The sequence below is a fragment of the Scardinius erythrophthalmus genome, assembly GCF_964197995.2.
Source record: "Scardinius erythrophthalmus genome assembly, chromosome: 12".
NCBI classification, from domain to species: Eukaryota; Metazoa; Chordata; class Actinopteri; order Cypriniformes; family Leuciscidae; genus Scardinius; species Scardinius erythrophthalmus.
In genome coordinates this window covers 24,828,340-24,847,972 of record NC_138232.1, presented here as the reverse complement: position 1 = coordinate 24,847,972, position 19,633 = coordinate 24,828,340, and the positions used below count along the sequence as shown (strand labels likewise).

The 19,633-nt window shown below is 40.6% G+C and overlaps 1 protein-coding gene across 5 annotated transcripts in view; it reads left to right on the top strand.

Annotated features, from left to right (window-relative positions):
- The window catches only part of LOC308700123 (SEC14-like protein 1), a 395,381-nt gene that overhangs the window by 80,325 nt on the left and 295,423 nt on the right, over nucleotides 1-19,633 (top strand). For all 5 annotated transcript variants that reach the window (XM_081381509.1, XM_081381510.1, XM_081381513.1 and 2 more), the window contains exons 3-4: nucleotides 1,122-1,271; nucleotides 1,486-1,617. In XM_081381509.1, the coding sequence (XP_081237635.1) occupies nucleotides 1,122-1,271; nucleotides 1,486-1,617 (282 nt within the window). The remainder of the gene's footprint in view (nucleotides 1-1,121; nucleotides 1,272-1,485; nucleotides 1,618-19,633) is intronic.

Below are 19,633 nucleotides of genomic sequence, written 5' to 3'. Positions count from 1 at the left end.
TAACTGCGCCACCTATTGGTCGAAAGTGATAATCCATAAAATCATATTTTTATTTACTGTTTCTATGATTTTTTTTCAGGCATTTTGCCTAAAATCCTCTTTAATGTCTTTAATTGCTCTTGTCGCAGTTGGTCTGACACTTTCAGCAATGTTGGCATGTCTTGTCATCTGATTGTGCTTGGCCCCGGTAATTGCTGCTTGCAGCTATATTTTAAAATTGGAATTTCTCTGAAATTAAAAATCTTTGGGAACTTTTGGGATATTGTAAGTACACAACTGCAGGAAATATATCACACTTTTCAAGTGATTTTTGGAGATTTTATTACAAAAATCTTACATATTGTACCTTTAATGGCGTAAATCTAGCACAAACAAACTGCGCCAGTAACTATTTAGACCACATGGGGTGACGTAACTGTTTAAAATAAATATTTAAGAATAATTTATTTTAGTTACAGCTAGATTTTCTTTGAACCATCACAAATCTTGCACAAATGAACTGCACCGATTTGGAGCAATTTGGATGGCATAGGGTGGAGACTGCCCCGAATTAGCCATTTGTTTTTTTCTAAGAAGGGGGAATGCAATGTTCATTTGAATGGCACAAATCAAACACAAACAAATGGCTCCGTTTTGGAATGTATTAGATGACATGGAGTGGAGAGTGAGGTTTTTCATTATATTTAAGAAAGGGGTCATAGTTACAGGGTTTTTTTTAACAGCACAAACCAAGCAGCAATTTGGATGGCCACAGTATTGACTGTGACGTTACTGCCCCAAAATATATTTGTTAATTTTAACAGCACAAATGAACGGCACTGTTTGATGTCAATGCTTTAGTTTAAACTAACGTTTTGCTTTATACTTTAAACTTAAAGGGATAGGTTACCCAAAAATGATTGTCATTCAATTCAGTCATCTTTTACTCACAACTGGAGCAGGGTGAGTAAATGATGATATAATTTTAATTTTTACATGAACTATTCCTTTAAAACTGCTTCAAACTTTTAAAACTACTTCAAACCCTCAAGCTGCACGGGACAGCCTAGAGCTTTTCATAATTCATGTTCTAATTCATTCTAGTGAGTTTTCATCAACTCTTCTTCTTGTCTCTTCCTCAGGCATATGAGAGGAGGTTTCCCACCTGTCATCTGATTCCCATGTTTGTGGACAGTGATGTGATCAATGAGGAAAACGGTGAGGATGGATCCATTCATAAGATTGAAAGAAGGTGTAAACTGGACGTGGATGCACCACGACTCCTAAAACGGGTAAAAAAAAACCTTTGGACTTTGCTTTGTCTGTAAAGGTTGTGAACTCAGGTAATGAACTGATAAATCTCTCTCTCTCTCTCTCTCTCTCGCTCTCTCTCTCTCTCTCTCTCTCACACACTCTCTTTCTCACACTCTCTCTTTCTCTCACTCTCTCTTTCTCTTTCTCTCTCTCTCTCTCTCTCTCTCTCTCTCTCTCTCTCTCTCTCTGTAGATTGCAGGTGTGGACTATGTCTACTTCATTCAGAAGAACTCCCTGAACCACAGAGAAAGAACTCTTCATATTGAATCGCACAATGAAACCTTCTCCAGCAGAGTCATAATCCATGAACTTTGCTGTTACTCGGTGAGAAAAAACACCCTCACATCTCAGATGTGCTGTTAAGCATGCCATTAGCAACTGTAATTTGGTTTTAACCTTAAAACCTTCTCAGTGCTTCTTTTATCGATATATTTACTGATATTTTTTGCATTTCTAATCCAAACAACATCAAACTTGCCACTGCACTTACTCGTGTCCGTAGCGAGTATACAACCTATCAGAGTATGACCCCGATTGGCCCATAGGTGGCGCTACAGCAACCAAAAGTTCAAAATTGCTCATAACTCTTAGACTCTTTGTCCCAGACTCAAGTGTCTTACATCGTTGGAATCCTTGGCTCAAGGCGGACAAAATGGCTATCTCCGATTTTGATGTAGGCAGGGGAAATTTTCTGCTATGTTGAATTTTGTCCAAAACCTACTTTTGCGAACTAGTCCCTGGTTTTTCGCCCGATCGGACCCAAACCAGTCTAGGACAATTCTCTGGACTCTCTAGATCAACAATTATCGAAAAAAAGTTGAACTTTGCCATTTGGGTGGCTGTAACAGGGTCATTTAGAAAAGGGGCGGGGCAAAATACACTAAAAAGCCTTCAAATCCCAAATGAAAACTCAGAACTTCACAAAAATTGATGAGCATATGTGTCATAACATGGTGAGGAAGCATGCCGAGTTTCATGCAGATCGGACCCTAGGTGACGCTATAAATGGCAAAAAGCTTCCATTCTTATTAGGGGTTCAAGCATGAAATGCTGAAACCCTATTGTAATTGTAAGGATTCGTAAAACGCATCGTGCAGGCCAAACTGTAAGGCCTAGAGTCTTAAAACCTGGCCAGATGGTAGGCCTCAGTTTGGGGACAACCTATCAGAGTGTGACCCCGATTGGCCCATAGGTGGCGCTACAGCAACCAAAGGTTCAAAATCGCACATAACTCTTAGACCGTTTGTCCCAGGATCAAGTGTCTTATATCGTTGGAATCCTTGGCTCAAGGCGGACAAAATGGCTATCTCCGATTTGGATGTAGGCAGGGGAAATTTTCTGCTATGTTGAATTTTGTCCAAAACCTACTTTTGCGAACTAGTCCCTGGTTTTTCGCCCGATCGGAACCAAACCAGTCTAGGACAATTCTCTGGACTCTCTAGATCAATAATTATCAAAAAAAAGTTGAACTTTGGCATTTGCGTGGCTGTAACAGGGTCATTTAGAAAAGGGGCGTGGCAAAATACACTCAAAAGCCTATAAATCCCAAAGGAAAACTCAGAACTTCACCAAAATTGATGAGCATATGTGTCAGAACATGGCGAGGAAGCATGCAGAGTTTCATGGAGATCGGACGATAGGTGGCGCTATAACTGGCAAAAAGCCTTCATTCTTATTAGGGGTTCAAGCATGAAATGCTGAAACCCTGTTGTAATTGTAAGGATTCGTAAAACGCATTGCGCAGGACAAACCGTAAGGCCTAGAGACTTGAAACCTGGCCAGATGGTAGGCCTCAGTTTGGGTACAACCTATCAGAGTGTGACCCCGATTGGCCCATAGGTGGCGCTACAGCAACCAGAGGTTCAAAATCGCACATAACTCTTAGACCGTTTGTCCCAGGATCAAGTGTCTTATATCGTTGGAATCCTTGGCTCAAGGCGGACAAAATGGCTATCTCCGATTTGGATGTAGGCAGGGGAAATTTTCTGCTATGTTGAATTTTGTCCAAAACCTACTTTTGCGAACTAGTCCCTGGTTTTTCGCCCGATCGGAACCAAACCAGTCTAGGACAATTCTCTGGACTCTCTAGATCAATAATTATCAAAAAAAAGTTGAACTTTGGCATTTGCGTGGCTGTAACAGGGTCATTTAGAAAAGGGGCGTGGCAAAATACACTCAAAAGCCTATAAATCCCAAAGGAAAACTCAGAACTTCACCAAAATTGATGAGCATATGTGTCAGAACATGGCGAGGAAGCATGCAGAGTTTCATGGAGATCGGACGATAGGTGGCGCTATAACTGGCAAAAAGCCTTCATTCTTATTAGGGGTTCAAGCATGAAATGCTGAAACCCTATTGTAATTGTAAGGATTCGTAAAACGCATTGCGCAGGACAAACCGTAAGGCCTAGAGACTTGAAACCTGGCCAGATGGTAGGCCTCAGTTTGGGTACAACCTATCAGAGTGTGACCCCGATTGGCCCATAGGTGGCGCTACAGCAACCAAAGGTTCAAAATCGCACATAACTCTTAGACCGTTTGTCCCAGGATCAAGTGTCTTATATCGTTGGAATCCTTGGCTCAAGGCGGACAAAATGGCTATCTCCGATTTGGATGTAGGCAGGGGAAATTTTCTGCTATGTTGAATTTTGTCCAAAACCTACTTTTGCGAACTAGTCCCTGGTTTTTCGCCCGATCGGAACCAAACCAGTCTAGGACAATTCTCTGGACTCTCTAGATCAATAATTATCAAAAAAAAGTTGAACTTTGGCATTTGCGTGGCTGTAACAGGGTCATTTAGAAAAGGGGCGTGGCAAAATACACTCAAAAGCCTATAAATCCCAAAGGAAAACTCAGAACTTCACCAAAATTGATGAGCATATGTGTCAGAACATGGCGAGGAAGCATGCAGAGTTTCATGGAGATCGGACGATAGGTGGCGCTATAACTGGCAAAAAGCCTTCATTCTTATTAGGGGTTCAAGCATGAAATGCTGAAACCCTATTGTAATTGTAAGGATTCGTAAAACACATCGCGCAGGACAAACCGTAAGGCCTAGAGACTTGAAACCTGGCCAGATGGTAGGCCTCAGTTTGGGGACAACCTATCAGAGTGTGACCCCGATTTGCCCATAGGTGGCGCTACAGCAACCAAAGGTTCAAAATCGCACATAACTCTTAGACCGTTTGTCCCAGGATCAAGTGTCTTATATCGTTGGAATCCTTGGCTCAAGGCGGACAAAATGGCTATCTCCGATTTGGATGTAGGCAGGGGAAATTTTCTGCTATGTTGAATTTTGTCCAAAACCTACTTTTGCGAACTAGTCCCTGGTTTTTCGCCCGATCGGAACCAAACCAGTCTAGGACAATTCTCTGGACTCTCTAGATCAATAATTATCAAAAAAAAGTTGAACTTTGGCATTTGCGTGGCTGTAACAGGGTCATTTAGAAAAGGGGCGTGGCAAAATACACTCAAAAGCCTATAAATCCCAAAGGAAAACTCAGAACTTCACCAAAATTGATGAGCATATGTGTCAGAACATGGCGAGGAAGCATGCAGAGTTTCATGGAGATCGGACGATAGGTGGCGCTATAACTGGCAAAAAGCCTTCATTCTTATTAGGGGTTCAAGTAGGCCTGTCGCGATAGTCGATAAGTCGATTAATCGCACGATAAAAAAAAATGAGCTCGATAATTTTTCCGGCCGCGATAATTCCATTTGCATGCTTGTTTGTTTTCCTCGTCTCTCTCTCTCTACCAAAGAGACTGGATGACCACTCTCGCTCGGTTCTTTAGCGTATAGGAGGAGTGAACCCTCTTGTTGTCAGTTGCATGGTCTTTGTGTGAGAAGGCGGCGCCGCGGCGCTTGTCAGTCACATGGTCTTTGTATGGGAAAGCGCCGGCGGGAGTGTTTGCGGCTACTGCCGGGAGAGAGAGAAGACGCTAGTTGTGAGTTGCGACAGCGAGCCCGATCACATGAAAATGCGTATCTATACCACGAATGTTATTTCTCGTGCCATTTATACGCCAAAAATAGTTTTTGCGTGCATATGATACGCTCTTTATGGCGTGTAATACGCACGCACTCCTCACCCCTAATCCTAACCAAGTATTTTCAGTGCGTAGCATGCACGCAATAAAGTGCGTCTCCGTCTTCCCGACAGTACACAATCACTTGACAAAGTAACAGGAGGACAAAGTAACAGGAGTAACAGTGCAAAATTGTGCGATATGGCTTGTTGAGGCTTTTTTTTATTTGTTTACAAAGGTCCTAACTGTCAGTTTTGCCTGTTATGGAATGTATCACTATTTAATAATGTCTAAAGCCTAATGTTTAATATTTTTTGAAGTGCAATTTTGTTTCATTTTATTTATTAACAGACATTTATTTTGTTAACAGACACTAAGAGTCCATTGCTTTCATTGTTTTTGGTTGTTTTGTTCATTTTTTGGGATATTTAAAATGTTTTCCGTTTTCAATGTTTAATATTCTTTAGAAATAAAAGTTTATAGATCGTTGAAAAGGTGTACCTGCATTATTATGCCATTATAATTATATGAAATGAAAATGGTCTCAGAACGACAATATTATCGTTTATCGCGATAATTTCTTGGACTATTTATCGTCCAGCAAAATTTGTTATCGTGACAGGCCTAGGTTCAAGCATGAAATGCTGAAACCCTATTGTAATTGTAAGGATTCGTAAAACGCATTGCGCAGGACAAACTGTAAGGCCTAGAGACTTGAAACCTGGCCAGATGGTAGGCCTCAGTTTGGGGACAACCTATCAGAGTGTGACCCCGATTGGCCCATAGGTGGCGCTGCAGCAACCAAAGGTTCAAAATCGCACATAACTCTTAGACCGTTTGTCCCAGGATCAAGTGTCTTATATCGTTGGAATCCTTGGCTCAAGGCAGACAAAATGGCTATCTCCGATTTGGATGTAGGCAGGGGAAATTTTCTGCTATGTTGAATTTTGTCCAAAACCTACTTTTGCGAACTAGTCCCTGGTTTTTCGCCTGATCGGAACCAAACCAGTCTAGGACAATCCTCTGGACTCTCTAGATCAATAATTATCAAAAAAAAGTTGAACTTTGGCATTTGCGTGGCTGTAACAGGGTCATTTAGAAAAGGGGCGTGGCAAAATACACTCAAAAGCCTATAAATCCCAAAGGAAAACTCAGAACTTCACCAAAATTGATGAGCATATGTGTCAGAACATGGCGAGGAAGCATGCAGAGTTTCATGGAGATCGGACGATAGGTGGCGCTATAACTGGCAAAAAGCCTTCATTCTTATTAGGGGTTCAAGCATGAAATGCTGAAACCCTATTGTAATTGTAAGGATTCGTAAAACGCATTGCGCAGGACAAACCGTAAGGCCTAGAGACTTGAAACCTGGCCAGATGGTAGGCCTCAGTTTGGGGACAACCTATCAGAGTGTGACCCCGATTTGCCCATAGGTGGCGCTACAGCAACCAAAGGTTCAAAATCGCACATAACTCTTAGACCGTTTGTCCCAGGATCAAGTGTCTTATATCGTTGGAATCCTTGACTCAAGGCGGAGAAAATGGCTATCTCCGATTTGGATGTAGGCAGGGGAAATTTTCTGCTATGTTGAATTTTGTCCAAAACCTACTTTTGCGAACTAGTCCCTGGTTTTTCGCCCGATCGGAACCAAACCAGTCTAGGACAATTCTCTGGACTCTCTAGATCAATAATTATCAAAAAAAAGTTGAACTTTGGCATTTGCGTGGCTGTAACAGGGTCATTTAGAAAAGGGGCGTGGCAAAATACACTCAAAAGCCTATAAATCCCAAAGGAAAACTCAGAACTTCACCAAAATTGATGAGCATATGTGTCAGAACATGGCGAGGAAGCATGCAGAGTTTCATGGAGATCGGACGATAGGTGGCGCTATAACTGGCAAAAAGCCTTCATTCTTATTAGGGGTTCAAGCATGAAATGCTGAAACCCTGTTGTAATTGTAAGGATTCGTAAAACGCATTGCGCAGGACAAACCGTAAGGCCTAGAGACTTGAAACCTGGCCAGATGGTAGGCCTCAGTTTGGGTACAACCTATCAGAGTGTGACCCCGATTGGCCCATAGGTGGCGCTACAGCAACCAAAGGTTCAAAATCGCACATAACTCTTAGACCGTTTGTCCCAGGATCAAGTGTCTTATATCGTTGGAATCCTTGACTCAAGGCGGACAAAATGGCTATCTCCGATTTGGATGTAGGCAGGGGAAATTTTCTGCTATGTTGAATTTTGTCCAAAACCTACTTTTGCGAACTAGTCCCTGGTTTTTCGCCCGATCGGAACCAAACCAGTCTAGGACAATTCTCTGGACTCTCTAGATCAATAATTATCAAAAAAAAGTTGAACTTTGGCATTTGCGTGGCTGTAACAGGGTCATTTAGAAAAGGGGCGTGGCAAAATACACTCAAAAGCCTATAAATCCCAAAGGAAAACTCAGAACTTCACCAAAATTGATGAGCATATGTGTCAGAACATGGTGAGGAAGCATGCAGAGTTTCATGGAGATCGGACGATAGGTGGCGCTATAACTGGCAAAAAGCCTTCATTCTTATTAGGGGTTCAAGCATGAAATGCTGAAACCCTATTGTAATTGTAAGGATTCGTAAAACACATCGCGCAGGACAAACCGTAAGGCCTAGAGACTTGAAACCTGGCCAGATGGTAGGCCTCAGTTTGGGGACAACCTATCAGAGTGTGACCCCGATTTGCCCATAGGTGGCGCTACAGCAACCAAAGGTTCAAAATCGCACATAACTCTTAGACCGTTTGTCCCAGGATCAAGTGTCTTATATCGTTGGAATCCTTGGCTCAAGGCGGACAAAATGGCTATCTCCGATTTGGATGTAGGCAGGGGAAATTTTCTGCTATGTTGAATTTTGTCCAAAACCTACTTTTGCGAACTAGTCCCTGGTTTTTCGCCCGATCGGAACCAAACCAGTCTAGGACAATTCTCTGGACTCTCTAGATCAATAATTATCAAAAAAAAGTTGAACTTTGGCATTTGCGTGGCTGTAACAGGGTCATTTAGAAAAGGGGCGTGGCAAAATACACTCAAAAGCCTATAAATCCCAAAGGAAAACTCAGAACTTCACCAAAATTGATGAGCATATGTGTCAGAACATGGCGAGGAAGCATGCAGAGTTTCATGGAGATCGGACGATAGGTGGCGCTATAACTGGCAAAAAGCCTTCATTCTTATTAGGGGTTCAAGCATGAAATGCTGAAACCCTATTGTAATTGTAAGGATTCGTAAAACGCATTGCGCAGGACAAACCGTAAGGCCTAGAGACTTGAAACCTGGCCAGATGGTAGGCCTCAGTTTGGGTACAACCTATCAGAGTGTGACCCCGATTGGCCCATAGGTGGCGCTACAGCAACCAAAGGTTCAAAATCGCACATAACTCTTAGACCGTTTGTCCCAGGATCAAGTGTCTTATATCGTTGGAATCCTTGGCTCAAGGCGGACAAAATGGCTATCTCCGATTTGGATGTAGGCAGGGGAAATTTTCTGCTATGTTGAATTTTGTCCAAAACCTACTTTTGCGAACTAGTCCCTGGTTTTTCGCCCGATCGGAACCAAACCAGTCTAGGACAATTCTCTGGACTCTCTAGATCAATAATTATCAAAAAAAAGTTGAACTTTGGCATTTGCGTGGCTGTAACAGGGTCATTTAGAAAAGGGGCGTGGCAAAATACACTCAAAAGCCTATAAATCCCAAAGGAAAACTCAGAACTTCACCAAAATTGATGAGCATATGTGTCAGAACATGGCGAGGAAGCATGCAGAGTTTCATGGAGATCGGACGATAGGTGGCGCTATAACTGGCAAAAAGCCTTCATTCTTATTAGGGGTTCAAGCATGAAATGCTGAAACCCTATTGTAATTGTAAGGATTCGTAAAACGCATTGCGCAGGACAAACTGTAAGGCCTAGAGACTTGAAACCTGGCCAGATGGTAGGCCTCAGTTTGGGGACAACCTATCAGAGTGTGACCCCGATTGGCCCATAGGTGGCGCTGCAGCAACCAAAGGTTCAAAATCGCACATAACTCTTAGACCGTTTGTCCCAGGATCAAGTGTCTTATATCGTTGGAATCCTTGGCTCAAGGCAGACAAAATGGCTATCTCCGATTTGGATGTAGGCAGGGGAAATTTTCTGCTATGTTGAATTTTGTCCAAAACCTACTTTTGCGAACTAGTCCCTGGTTTTTCGCCTGATCGGAACCAAACCAGTCTAGGACAATTCTCTGGACTCTCTAGATCAATAATTATCAAAAAAAAGTTGAACTTTGGCATTTGCGTGGCTGTAACAGGGTCATTTAGAAAAGGGGCGTGGCAAAATACACTCAAAAGCCTATAAATCCCAAAGGAAAACTCAGAACTTCACCAAAATTGATGAGCATATGTGTCAGAACATGGCGAGGAAGCATGCAGAGTTTCATGGAGATCGGACGATAGGTGGCGCTATAACTGGCAAAAAGCCTTCATTCTTATTAGGGGTTCAAGCATGAAATGCTGAAACCCTATTGTAATTGTAAGGATTCGTAAAACGCATTGCGCAGGACAAACCGTAAGGCCTAGAGACTTGAAACCTGGCCAGATGGTAGGCCTCAGTTTGGGGACAACCTATCAGAGTGTGACCCCGATTGGCCTATAGGTGGCGCTACAGCAACCAAAGGTTCAAAATCGCACATAACTCTTAGACCGTTTGTCCCAGGATCAAGTGTCTTATATCGTTGGAATCCTTGGCTCAAGGCAGACAAAATGGCTATCTCCGATTTGGATGTAGGCAGGGGAAATTTTCTGCTATGTTGAATTTTGTCCAAAACCTACTTTTGCGAACTAGTCCCTGGTTTTTCGCCCGATCGGAACCAAACCAGTCTAGGACAATTCTCTGGACTCTCTAGATCAATAATTATCAAAAAAAAGTTGAACTTTGGCATTTGCGTGGCTGTAACAGGGTCATTTAGAAAAGGGGCGTGGCAAAATACACTCAAAAGCCTATAAATCCCAAAGGAAAACTCAGAACTTCACCAAAATTGATGAGCATATGTGTCAGAACATGGCGAGGAAGCATGCAGAGTTTCATGGAGATCGGACGATAGGTGGCGCTATAACTGGCAAAAAGCCTTCATTCTTATTAGGGGTTCAAGCATGAAATGCTGAAACCCTATTGTAATTGTAAGGATTCGTAAAACACATCGCGCAGGACAAACCGTAAGGCCTAGAGACTTGAAACCTGGCCAGATGGTAGGCCTCAGTTTGGGGACAACCTATCAGAGTGTGACCCCGATTGGCCCATAGGTGGCGCTACAGCAACCAAAGGTTCAAAATCGCACATAACTCTTAGACCGTTTGTCCCAGGATCAAGTGTCTTATATCGTTGGAATCCTTGGCTCAAGGCGGACAAAATGGCTATCTCCGATTTGCTCGCCCTTTGGCCCCAATTTCGAGTAAATTGCATTTTTTTTGAAAAACCTATTTTTGCAAATTTCTCCTAGGTTTTTGGCCCGATCGGAACCAAACCACTGCAAGAATATTCTCTGGAGTCTGACAATCAATAATCATCCAAAAAATTCAAAATTTCAATTAACGGTCGATAAGGGGAACCAAAATATTTGATGGCACCAGGGCCACTTTTACTAAAACGGTTATAAATTGTGAACAGAAAGAGATTTTTTTGCTAAACTTGGGATACATCTTCCTGAGCTCAACCTGAGATCACTTGAAAAAAATCGCAACAATTGTCCACTTGGTGGCACTATAAAACGTGCCAAGTAAATTGCATTTTTTTTGAAAAACCTATTTTTGCAAATTTCTCCTAGGTTTTTGGCCCGATCGGAACCAAACCACTGCAAGAATATTCTCTGGAGTCTGACAATCAATAATCATCCAAAAAATTCAAAATTTCAATTAACGGTCGATAAGGGGAACCAAAATATTTGATGGCACCAGGGCCACTTTTACTAAAACGGTTATAACTTGTGAACGGAAAGAGATATTTTCGCAAAACTTGGGACACGTTCATGAGCTCATTCTGAGGTTGCGTGAAAAAAATCATGACAATTGGCCACTTGGTGGCACTATAAAATGGTTATAACTTGTGAGCGGAAAGAGATATTTTTGCTAAACTTGGGACACGTTCATAAGCTCAATCTGAGTTGACATGAAAAAAATCGTGACAATTGGCCACTTGGTGGCGCTATAACAGTGAAAAAAATCATGAAAATCGCTATAAGCGCACCCAACTGTTAGTCTACTGAAAATTGGCACGCAGTGTCTTTGTCCAGGGTGCCATGATAGTCTATGAGAACATTGGTGTATCTCAAAAAACTCAGTATACGTCATTGGCACAATGCCTTGAAGGAGCCTTAGAAGTTTCAAGCCAGTGTTTTTTCACAGGAGTGACCTCCTAAGACTCCTGAATCCTTGCCGAGTCCAACATTACCAAACATGACAGGTTTCGCCCATAGACTGTAAAAAATATGGACAAAGCGTCTGTGACGTCACCCATAGACTTTCTGCAGAACGTTTTTGAAGCCTTTTATGGGGGGTATGGGCGGCGCCATCTTGGAAAATCTTGGGAAATCCTAACCCCGCCCACCTTCTGACGCAGCGCACGTCACTCAGCTCGCTCTGCTACTCCGGTTATCTCTGTGTATATTTCAGGCAACGAAATATGTTATAAAACACCATACTATCTCTTTTCGTTTTCATTTAAAGAAATCTTAATATTATAGCCACACAAATGTGGTTCAGGCAACGCGTATTGATTATATTCACTGCACATAGTTTGCCTATTTATAAAAAGACAAAATATAAAACACAAACCTGCCTCTTTTTGTTTTAAATATAAAAATATTAAACATTTTAATATGGTCCAGGCAATATGTGCATTTGTACTAAACAACAGATTTTGCAGTAAACAACATATAGATCATCTTCGTTGTGTTAAAATTTAGGGATGCACCGATGCATCGGCTGAACATCGGTAACGGCCGATATTTGCCTCGTTAACTGCCATCGGCCATCGGGAAATAAAAATGACATTCGCCGATGTCACATGGGCGTCAGTTTGGTTTGATATGCTGGGGACAGAGACGCATTCGGAAGTGCATTTTCAGAAGTGCTGGGTACAATGACGCATTTATTTATTTATTTTTCTATGAGAAAACTCCTTTTCTCGAGAAAAGAACGACCATGGTGTGTAGCAGAAGAAGCGGCGGAGTATGCACGATCCGCGAGTGCTGAAGACGTTCTGCACGGCTTTGATGGGTGCGCAGGAGGACACAAATGGGCGGCGACCGCTTCTTCCAGTGGCGGGAGCTTTTCCCTCAGCGCCGTCAACAGATAGAGCGTTAACTGTACACACCGCCGCCGACTTGAGCTGCAAAGAAGCTCTGGCCTCCCTGTCAAGGACGCTTGTCAAAAAGTACGGGGAAGCTTGACCGCTCTGAATAGTGAGTGAGAGCGCGCGCGCGGTCGGGGCTCTCTCTCTCTCTCGCAGAAGAGCGCGTGCGCGTTTAAAATTTAATATGAACATTCACCCGTGTTTTTTCCCTCATAAATGCGAACACGAAAAATAAAATGAATATTATAATGTTTTTTTTGTTGGGTCAGACAATGATTACCAAATTTCTCTCTCATATTGCTCCTCATAACAACTGAAAAAGAACTTATAAATAAGGTTATAACTGTCAACCAGAAAGTGACATTAAAGGTTTTTTTTGTTTCATAAATTGCTTGGTCTGATTGAATTTGTGCTCATTCTAGGATAGTGTGATCAAGAGCCGAAAGACTTGTATGTTTCAGTGGCACAAAAGAAGGAATAAATAACAAAAAGAAAAAACATCGGCATCGGCATCGGCCATCGGCCAAGTTGTTATGTTAAACATCGGTATCGGTATCGGCCCAGAATTTCCCAATCGGTGCATCCCTATTAAAATTTAAAATGACAAAACTCAACCCAGTCTCTTTTTGTTAAATTTCAGTTGTATCAATATTAGCCATTATAAAAGTATAAGTAAAAGGTATAAGAAGCTATACAAATAAAGCAAACAATTCAGTCAAACACACAAAGTCAGCGCTCGATCTAGTCTAACAATACAACAGTAAAGTTAAATAGCTTATAAAGTTAGAACGACTAGCTGAGGAAAAGCTGTTCCAGGCAGGGTACATGCGCCGAGCGCCCGGTCATCTTCGCTGGATCTCACAACTGGATAAAATTTTCATAAATCTTTAAATAAACCACAGATTTGAGCTTTAAATAACTACATTCTCGCCTGAAAAACTCTTAAAACTACATTTCATGATACAGAAACAGTAGTATTATATTTCAACTGCGTTAAAAAATGGCGCTTCTTATGTTGTCATTCTCCTTGGCGCAGCCTAACCTGTCAATCAAGCTGTCAATCAAAGTTAACCACGCCCTTATTTGTCATACATTTTATATCTAAATACTATCTAAACTACCGAGTTAGAAAAAAATTCACTACCCTCGCCGTTGTCAGGCACTCGGAACCTATCGAAAAATACAATAAAAGTCCATGGGACCAACCTGTAAAAACATGAATTTATGCTGTGAAAACGGACATTTTAACATGGGGGCTATAATGGACATTTGCTCCCTTTTGGGACCTTCCCCTAGCGGATTTTCGATGTATTGCAGTTTTTCGCACTTCCGGGTAGGCTTCATTTTTCAGATGAGAATGTTGCCCCTTGGTTTTGCCTTATGGTTTTTGTAAGTGTCATTTAGAGCTTTAAAAAATTGTGGTTATCTTCAAAGCCGTTAGTCCGATCGAGACAAAAAAAAAAAAAAAAAAAAGCTAAACAATAACACCAAAATGTTAAAATTATGATAGGGACTGACAAAAAAAAAAAAAATGAAATCCAATCAATTTCACCCATGGATCATTTTGATGCTCTCACATGTTTGAAACGAACAATTGATGGATTGTGATGAAATTTGTTTTGAATTGGGACTGGCGAATCCCTGTCCATAGAGCTAGTAAGTCCCGCCCATCTGTAAAACCCCACTGGACCTCTAGGTTGAAAAATTGTCAATGCAAGTGAATGTGAGAAAATAATTATTTTACGGTCCAGTTTGAATTGTGCCATGAATGTGAACATACGTTGTCTGTGAATTTTTTATATAATTTTTCATGTTACGAGTTTGACAGTATATTGTATGATTCTTTGGCTAGCAGTTGTGGAAAAGACATATTGAGAAAGACTACATGTCGCCTATGTGACGTCACCCGATAACACATTTTTCCTTCCACTTGTCAAATCACGGTGCTAATGCTGCGATAATCTATGGAGACAGATCGAGATGCCTGTGTGTTTTGTACCCAAATATCACCATTCAAACCAAATCGGCTGTTCTTTCTTCAGATTCCCGTCTGATGTAAAAACTAGTTGTAGTCCACAAAGTGCTCTCACACAGAGTCTAACCGTATCAAACTTCTACCCGCTAAATTGTAGCATTCTTCACACGAAAAATTATATTAAAAATTCACAGACAACATATGTTCACATTCATGGCAAAATTCAAACGAGACCAGAAAATAATTATTTTCTCACATTCACTTGCATTGACGATTTTTCAACCTAGAGGTCCAGTGGGGTTAGCGGAAGGGGCGGGACTTACCAGCTCTATACTGTCAATGACCGTTTGCAAAGACCCGCCCACTTTAGTGCCCACTTTAGTCACTGTTGCTATGTCTGACAAGCGACGCCACTCTCACACCACACCAAGTTCTCACGCAGTGAAAAATACATTGCGGATCAGAGAGGATACCGCGCGCTGACAGACAAGTACTTTTGATATGAAACAAAGTCTCACCTTTCAAATGTAGTCATTTTTTAGAGACATTTAAACAATAAATACCGTTTTGTGACTTTTTAATGTGTCTGACAGATATATATTTAGGTAATATTCTTTTGTTTTTTATTTAGTTAATTGTTTTATTTATATGTTTAGTCTTTATTTTTTGGTTAGTTTACTAACTACAATGTTTGATTCAGACACCTGAGGGCAGTAGTGGGCACAGGTAAAGGTGAATATAGGTAGGAAGTAGGAGGTGATCTGTAGCACCTGGGTGATGGGCATATGGTTTTTTACCAGCGTGAGAGATGCTATAACAACCAAAAGCGCAAAACTGCTCATAACTCCTAGACCGTATGTCGTAGACTCAAGTGTCTTATATCATTGGAAAGCCTGACGAACAAAACGTATATCTCCGATTTCATTTCCGTCATGATAGATTTTCCGCCATTTTGAATTTTGTCGAAAATCTACTTTTGCGAACTAGTCCGTGGTTTTTTGTCCGATCGGAACCAAACCAGTGCAGAAATGTTCTCTGGAGTCTGAAGATAAATAATTATCGAAAAAAAGTTGAAATTTCGATTCCTGGTCGCTAGGGGGCGCAAAATAAACATTGTGGGAGGAGCCTATTTTACTAAAATGGCTATAACTTAAAAAGTAAATAAGATATCTTCACCAAACTCGGTACACATGTGTATGGGTTCAGTCTGGGGTCACAGTAAAAAAATCGCGGTGATTGAACACTAGGTGGCGCTATAATATGAAAAAAACATGAAAAGGGCTATAACCACCTGACCGTTAGTCCGATTGACTTGAAAATTGGTATGCAGTGTCTTGGTCCAAGGTGCCATGTATGTCTATGAGGACATTAGCGTATCTCAAAAAACATGGCCGCCATTGGCCAATGAAGTTGAGCACCTATTAGACAAGGTTAACGGAGGCCGATCGGAACGAAACTCGATGGGCATGTTCGACTCATGGCTCTGGAGGTCTGTAAGAATTTTAAAAGAAATCGGCCACTAGTTGGCGCTAACGAGTTTTATGGCTCTGTAATCACGTGGTGTTACACATATTATCACAAAATGCATATCATTTGATAGATCTGCTCATGCTGAACAACTTTGCCTCTAGAACCATTGCTGTCAATCAAACAGTTCATTAAATATTCATGAATATGTTCAAAACCTACTTTTGCGAACTAGTCCCTGGTTTTTCGCCCGATCGGAACCAGACCAGTCTAGGACAATTCGCTGGACTCTCTAGATCAATAATTATCAAAAAAAAAGTTGAACTTTTGTATTTGTATGGCTGTAATAGGGTCATTTATAAAATGGGCGTGGCAAAATACACTAAAAAGCCTATAAATCCTAAATGAAAACTCAGAACTTCACAAAAATTGGTGAGCATATGTGACATAAAATCACAAACAAGCATGCACAATTTTATGGAGATTGGACCAAAGGTGGCGCTATAACAGTTAAAAGGCTTTAAAACCATATATTTCCTATGGTAAACTGCCTGTATTGGCTGTAAATGGTCTTTTCCATCTCTGATCATATAATTTTCATATCATAATGTTCAAAACTAGTGCAATAGAATTCTCTGGACTCACTAGATCAATAATTGTCAGAAAAAGTTGAACTACTTCATTTGGATAGCTATAATAGGTTCACTTCAAAATGTAGCCTTTACCAAGTGTCCCCGAAAGCCTATATCTCTTTAATGAATGTTCAAACCTTCATAAAAACAAGTCAGAACATGTGAAATATCACTCTGAACATGCATGAAAATTTTCAGACAGATCTGACAAAATTTGTCTCTATAACAGTTAAAAAGGTGAAAATGATATGATTATTATGGCATGTTAAGCCAATAAGTGGTATTTTACTGCCCCCTGCTGTTCAAAAGTCATTTTGTCATATTGTTCTATAATTTATATTTAGACTTTATAAAATCACTATTTTAACATTTACAATTACATTTAGTCAAAATCCATCTGTTAAAGTATTAGTATTGACAGTTTGATCACATCATAGAGTTCAAATGTCTGTATCTACAACATAATGTGTGTGTGTAGTCTTAGGTTTCTGAATAAATTCTGAATCATCTGATTAATAGCTTGCAAAGACTTTGTGAAATGTTTATAGACCACTCAAATATATTTTCATAATGACATATCCCAATAGCATTGAAAAAATAAAAACATTTGTGTGTGTGTGTGTGTGTGTGTGTAAACATGCATTATGGAGTAAAAATGGAAAAACTGGTTTGCTTTAGTGCAGAAAAAATGGTGAAAATCAAGAAGTTTAAAGTGAAAGTGAGCCAATATGTGGTCTTCTACTGCCCTCTTCTGGCCATTCTACTTATTAATGAAGTCTACTCACATATGCTTTTGCATTCATTAGACACTAAAAATCACTTATATAACAATAAGGCACTAAAAAATCACTTATATAACAATTACTATTGTAGCACAATCATATTTTGTCAGAGTTTATCACATCATTTGTACTGATAGTTCACATAATTGCTAGCAATGTGGTAAATCATGGTAAATCACTCTAAAACATGGTAAATCATAATAAATAATACTAGAATGTGGTGTATCAAGGTAAATCATACTAGAATTCTGGTACATCATTCTAGAACATGGTATATCATGGTACATCATGCTAGAACATGGTAAATCATGGTAAACTATGCTAGAACAGGGTAACTATGATAAATCATAATAAACTATGGTAAACCATGCTAGAATCACAGTAAACAATGGTAAATCATACTAGAATGTAGTATATCATGGTAAATCATGCTAGAATATGGCAAATCATGCTAGAATAAATAGAGTAAATAATAGTAGAGTAAATAATACTAGAATGTGGTAAATTGTTGTGGGAGGAGCCTATTTTACTAAAATGGCTATAACTCAAGAAGTAAATGAGATATCTTCACCAAACTCAGTACACATGTGTATGGGTTCAATTTGAAGTCACAGTAAACAATTTTATGGAGATCGGACCATAGGTGGCGCTATAACTGTTAAAAAGCTTTAAAACCATATATATCCCACAGTGTTTCCCACAGAATTAGATTCTATTTGCGGTGGTGTGGTGTTTGGGGACCGGGGAGGGGGGGGGGGTGATTAAGTTAAATATATATATATATAATGTTTATATATATCATATATTTTTATTGACAAGTACACATTCCCATTGCCAACACTTAGTGTCAGATAACTTAAAGACTTTTTGTGCCATTGCTACATTCTATGCTATGACTGCTCCACAGACTTTTTGTTGCAAATTTTGCTCACACACAAACCTGGAACTGGACACACACACACACACACACACACACAAACTCACAAACTTACTGACACACTCAAACACAGGCTCACACACACTCACACATTCAAAAAGACTCACACACACAGATTCAAACACAGACACACACACACACACACACACACACACACACACACACACACTCAGACCCAAACACAGACTCAGACACACACAGGCTCACACACACACACCAAACTGGACCTGGAGGTGGACACACACAGACTCAGACACACACACACGCACACCTGGAGATTGAGGTGGACAAAAACCAACACACACCAACCTGAACCTGGAGATAATAATAATATAATGTCTAGTCTGGTGGCTGTGATATGAACCTACCAACGTCCGTTGCAATGATTTTTGGAATGACTGATCGCGAGAGGAACAAATTACGTTTTAGTCGCATAACATCGGTTAATGGAAACGCCGTCATTTCGCAATAGTTGTAACGTTAATTGATATTTAGAAAAAAAATCGCAAAAGTTTTGCGCGAATCTGTAATGAAACGCGACCGCGCTGCAAAAGTTTTGCGCGAATCTGTAATGAAACGCGACCGCGCTTAACATCCAGACAACTTCTCAGAGTTATGTTGAGCAACAGTGTTCATTATACTAACCATTCAACTCCGGATTGATTCTGGAATCTTCGCTGGGGGAATAAGCATTAAGCACCGGCAACAATCCGCCCTCTACATGCTCATGTTTTGATTCAGATCGTGCGGTAAGAGAAGGAGGGGCTAGTCGTGCCTCCATTGTCAGTTTGTGAGAGAGAGGGGGAGCAAGCAGCGCGAATAAAATACAATTTTACCCATATTAAATAGTTAAAAAATCTGAATCAATCCGTGGCGGTCAGCGTTGATATGTGGCGGGCCGCCACAAATTAATGAATGTATGGGAAACCCTGTCCCATGGTAAACTGTCTGTATTGGCTGTAAATGGTCTTTTCCATCTATTATGTCAGTGGTTACATGCTTGCTAAATAAATCTTAATTACTTTTGATGCTTTTGTGCTTAAATGCCTTAAAGGCCTTAACTGCTTGAACCCCGATAAATGCTGCTTGCAGCTTTAATTATTATTAGGGGTTCAAGCACGAAGTGCTGAAACCCTATTGTAATTGTGCTGATTTTTA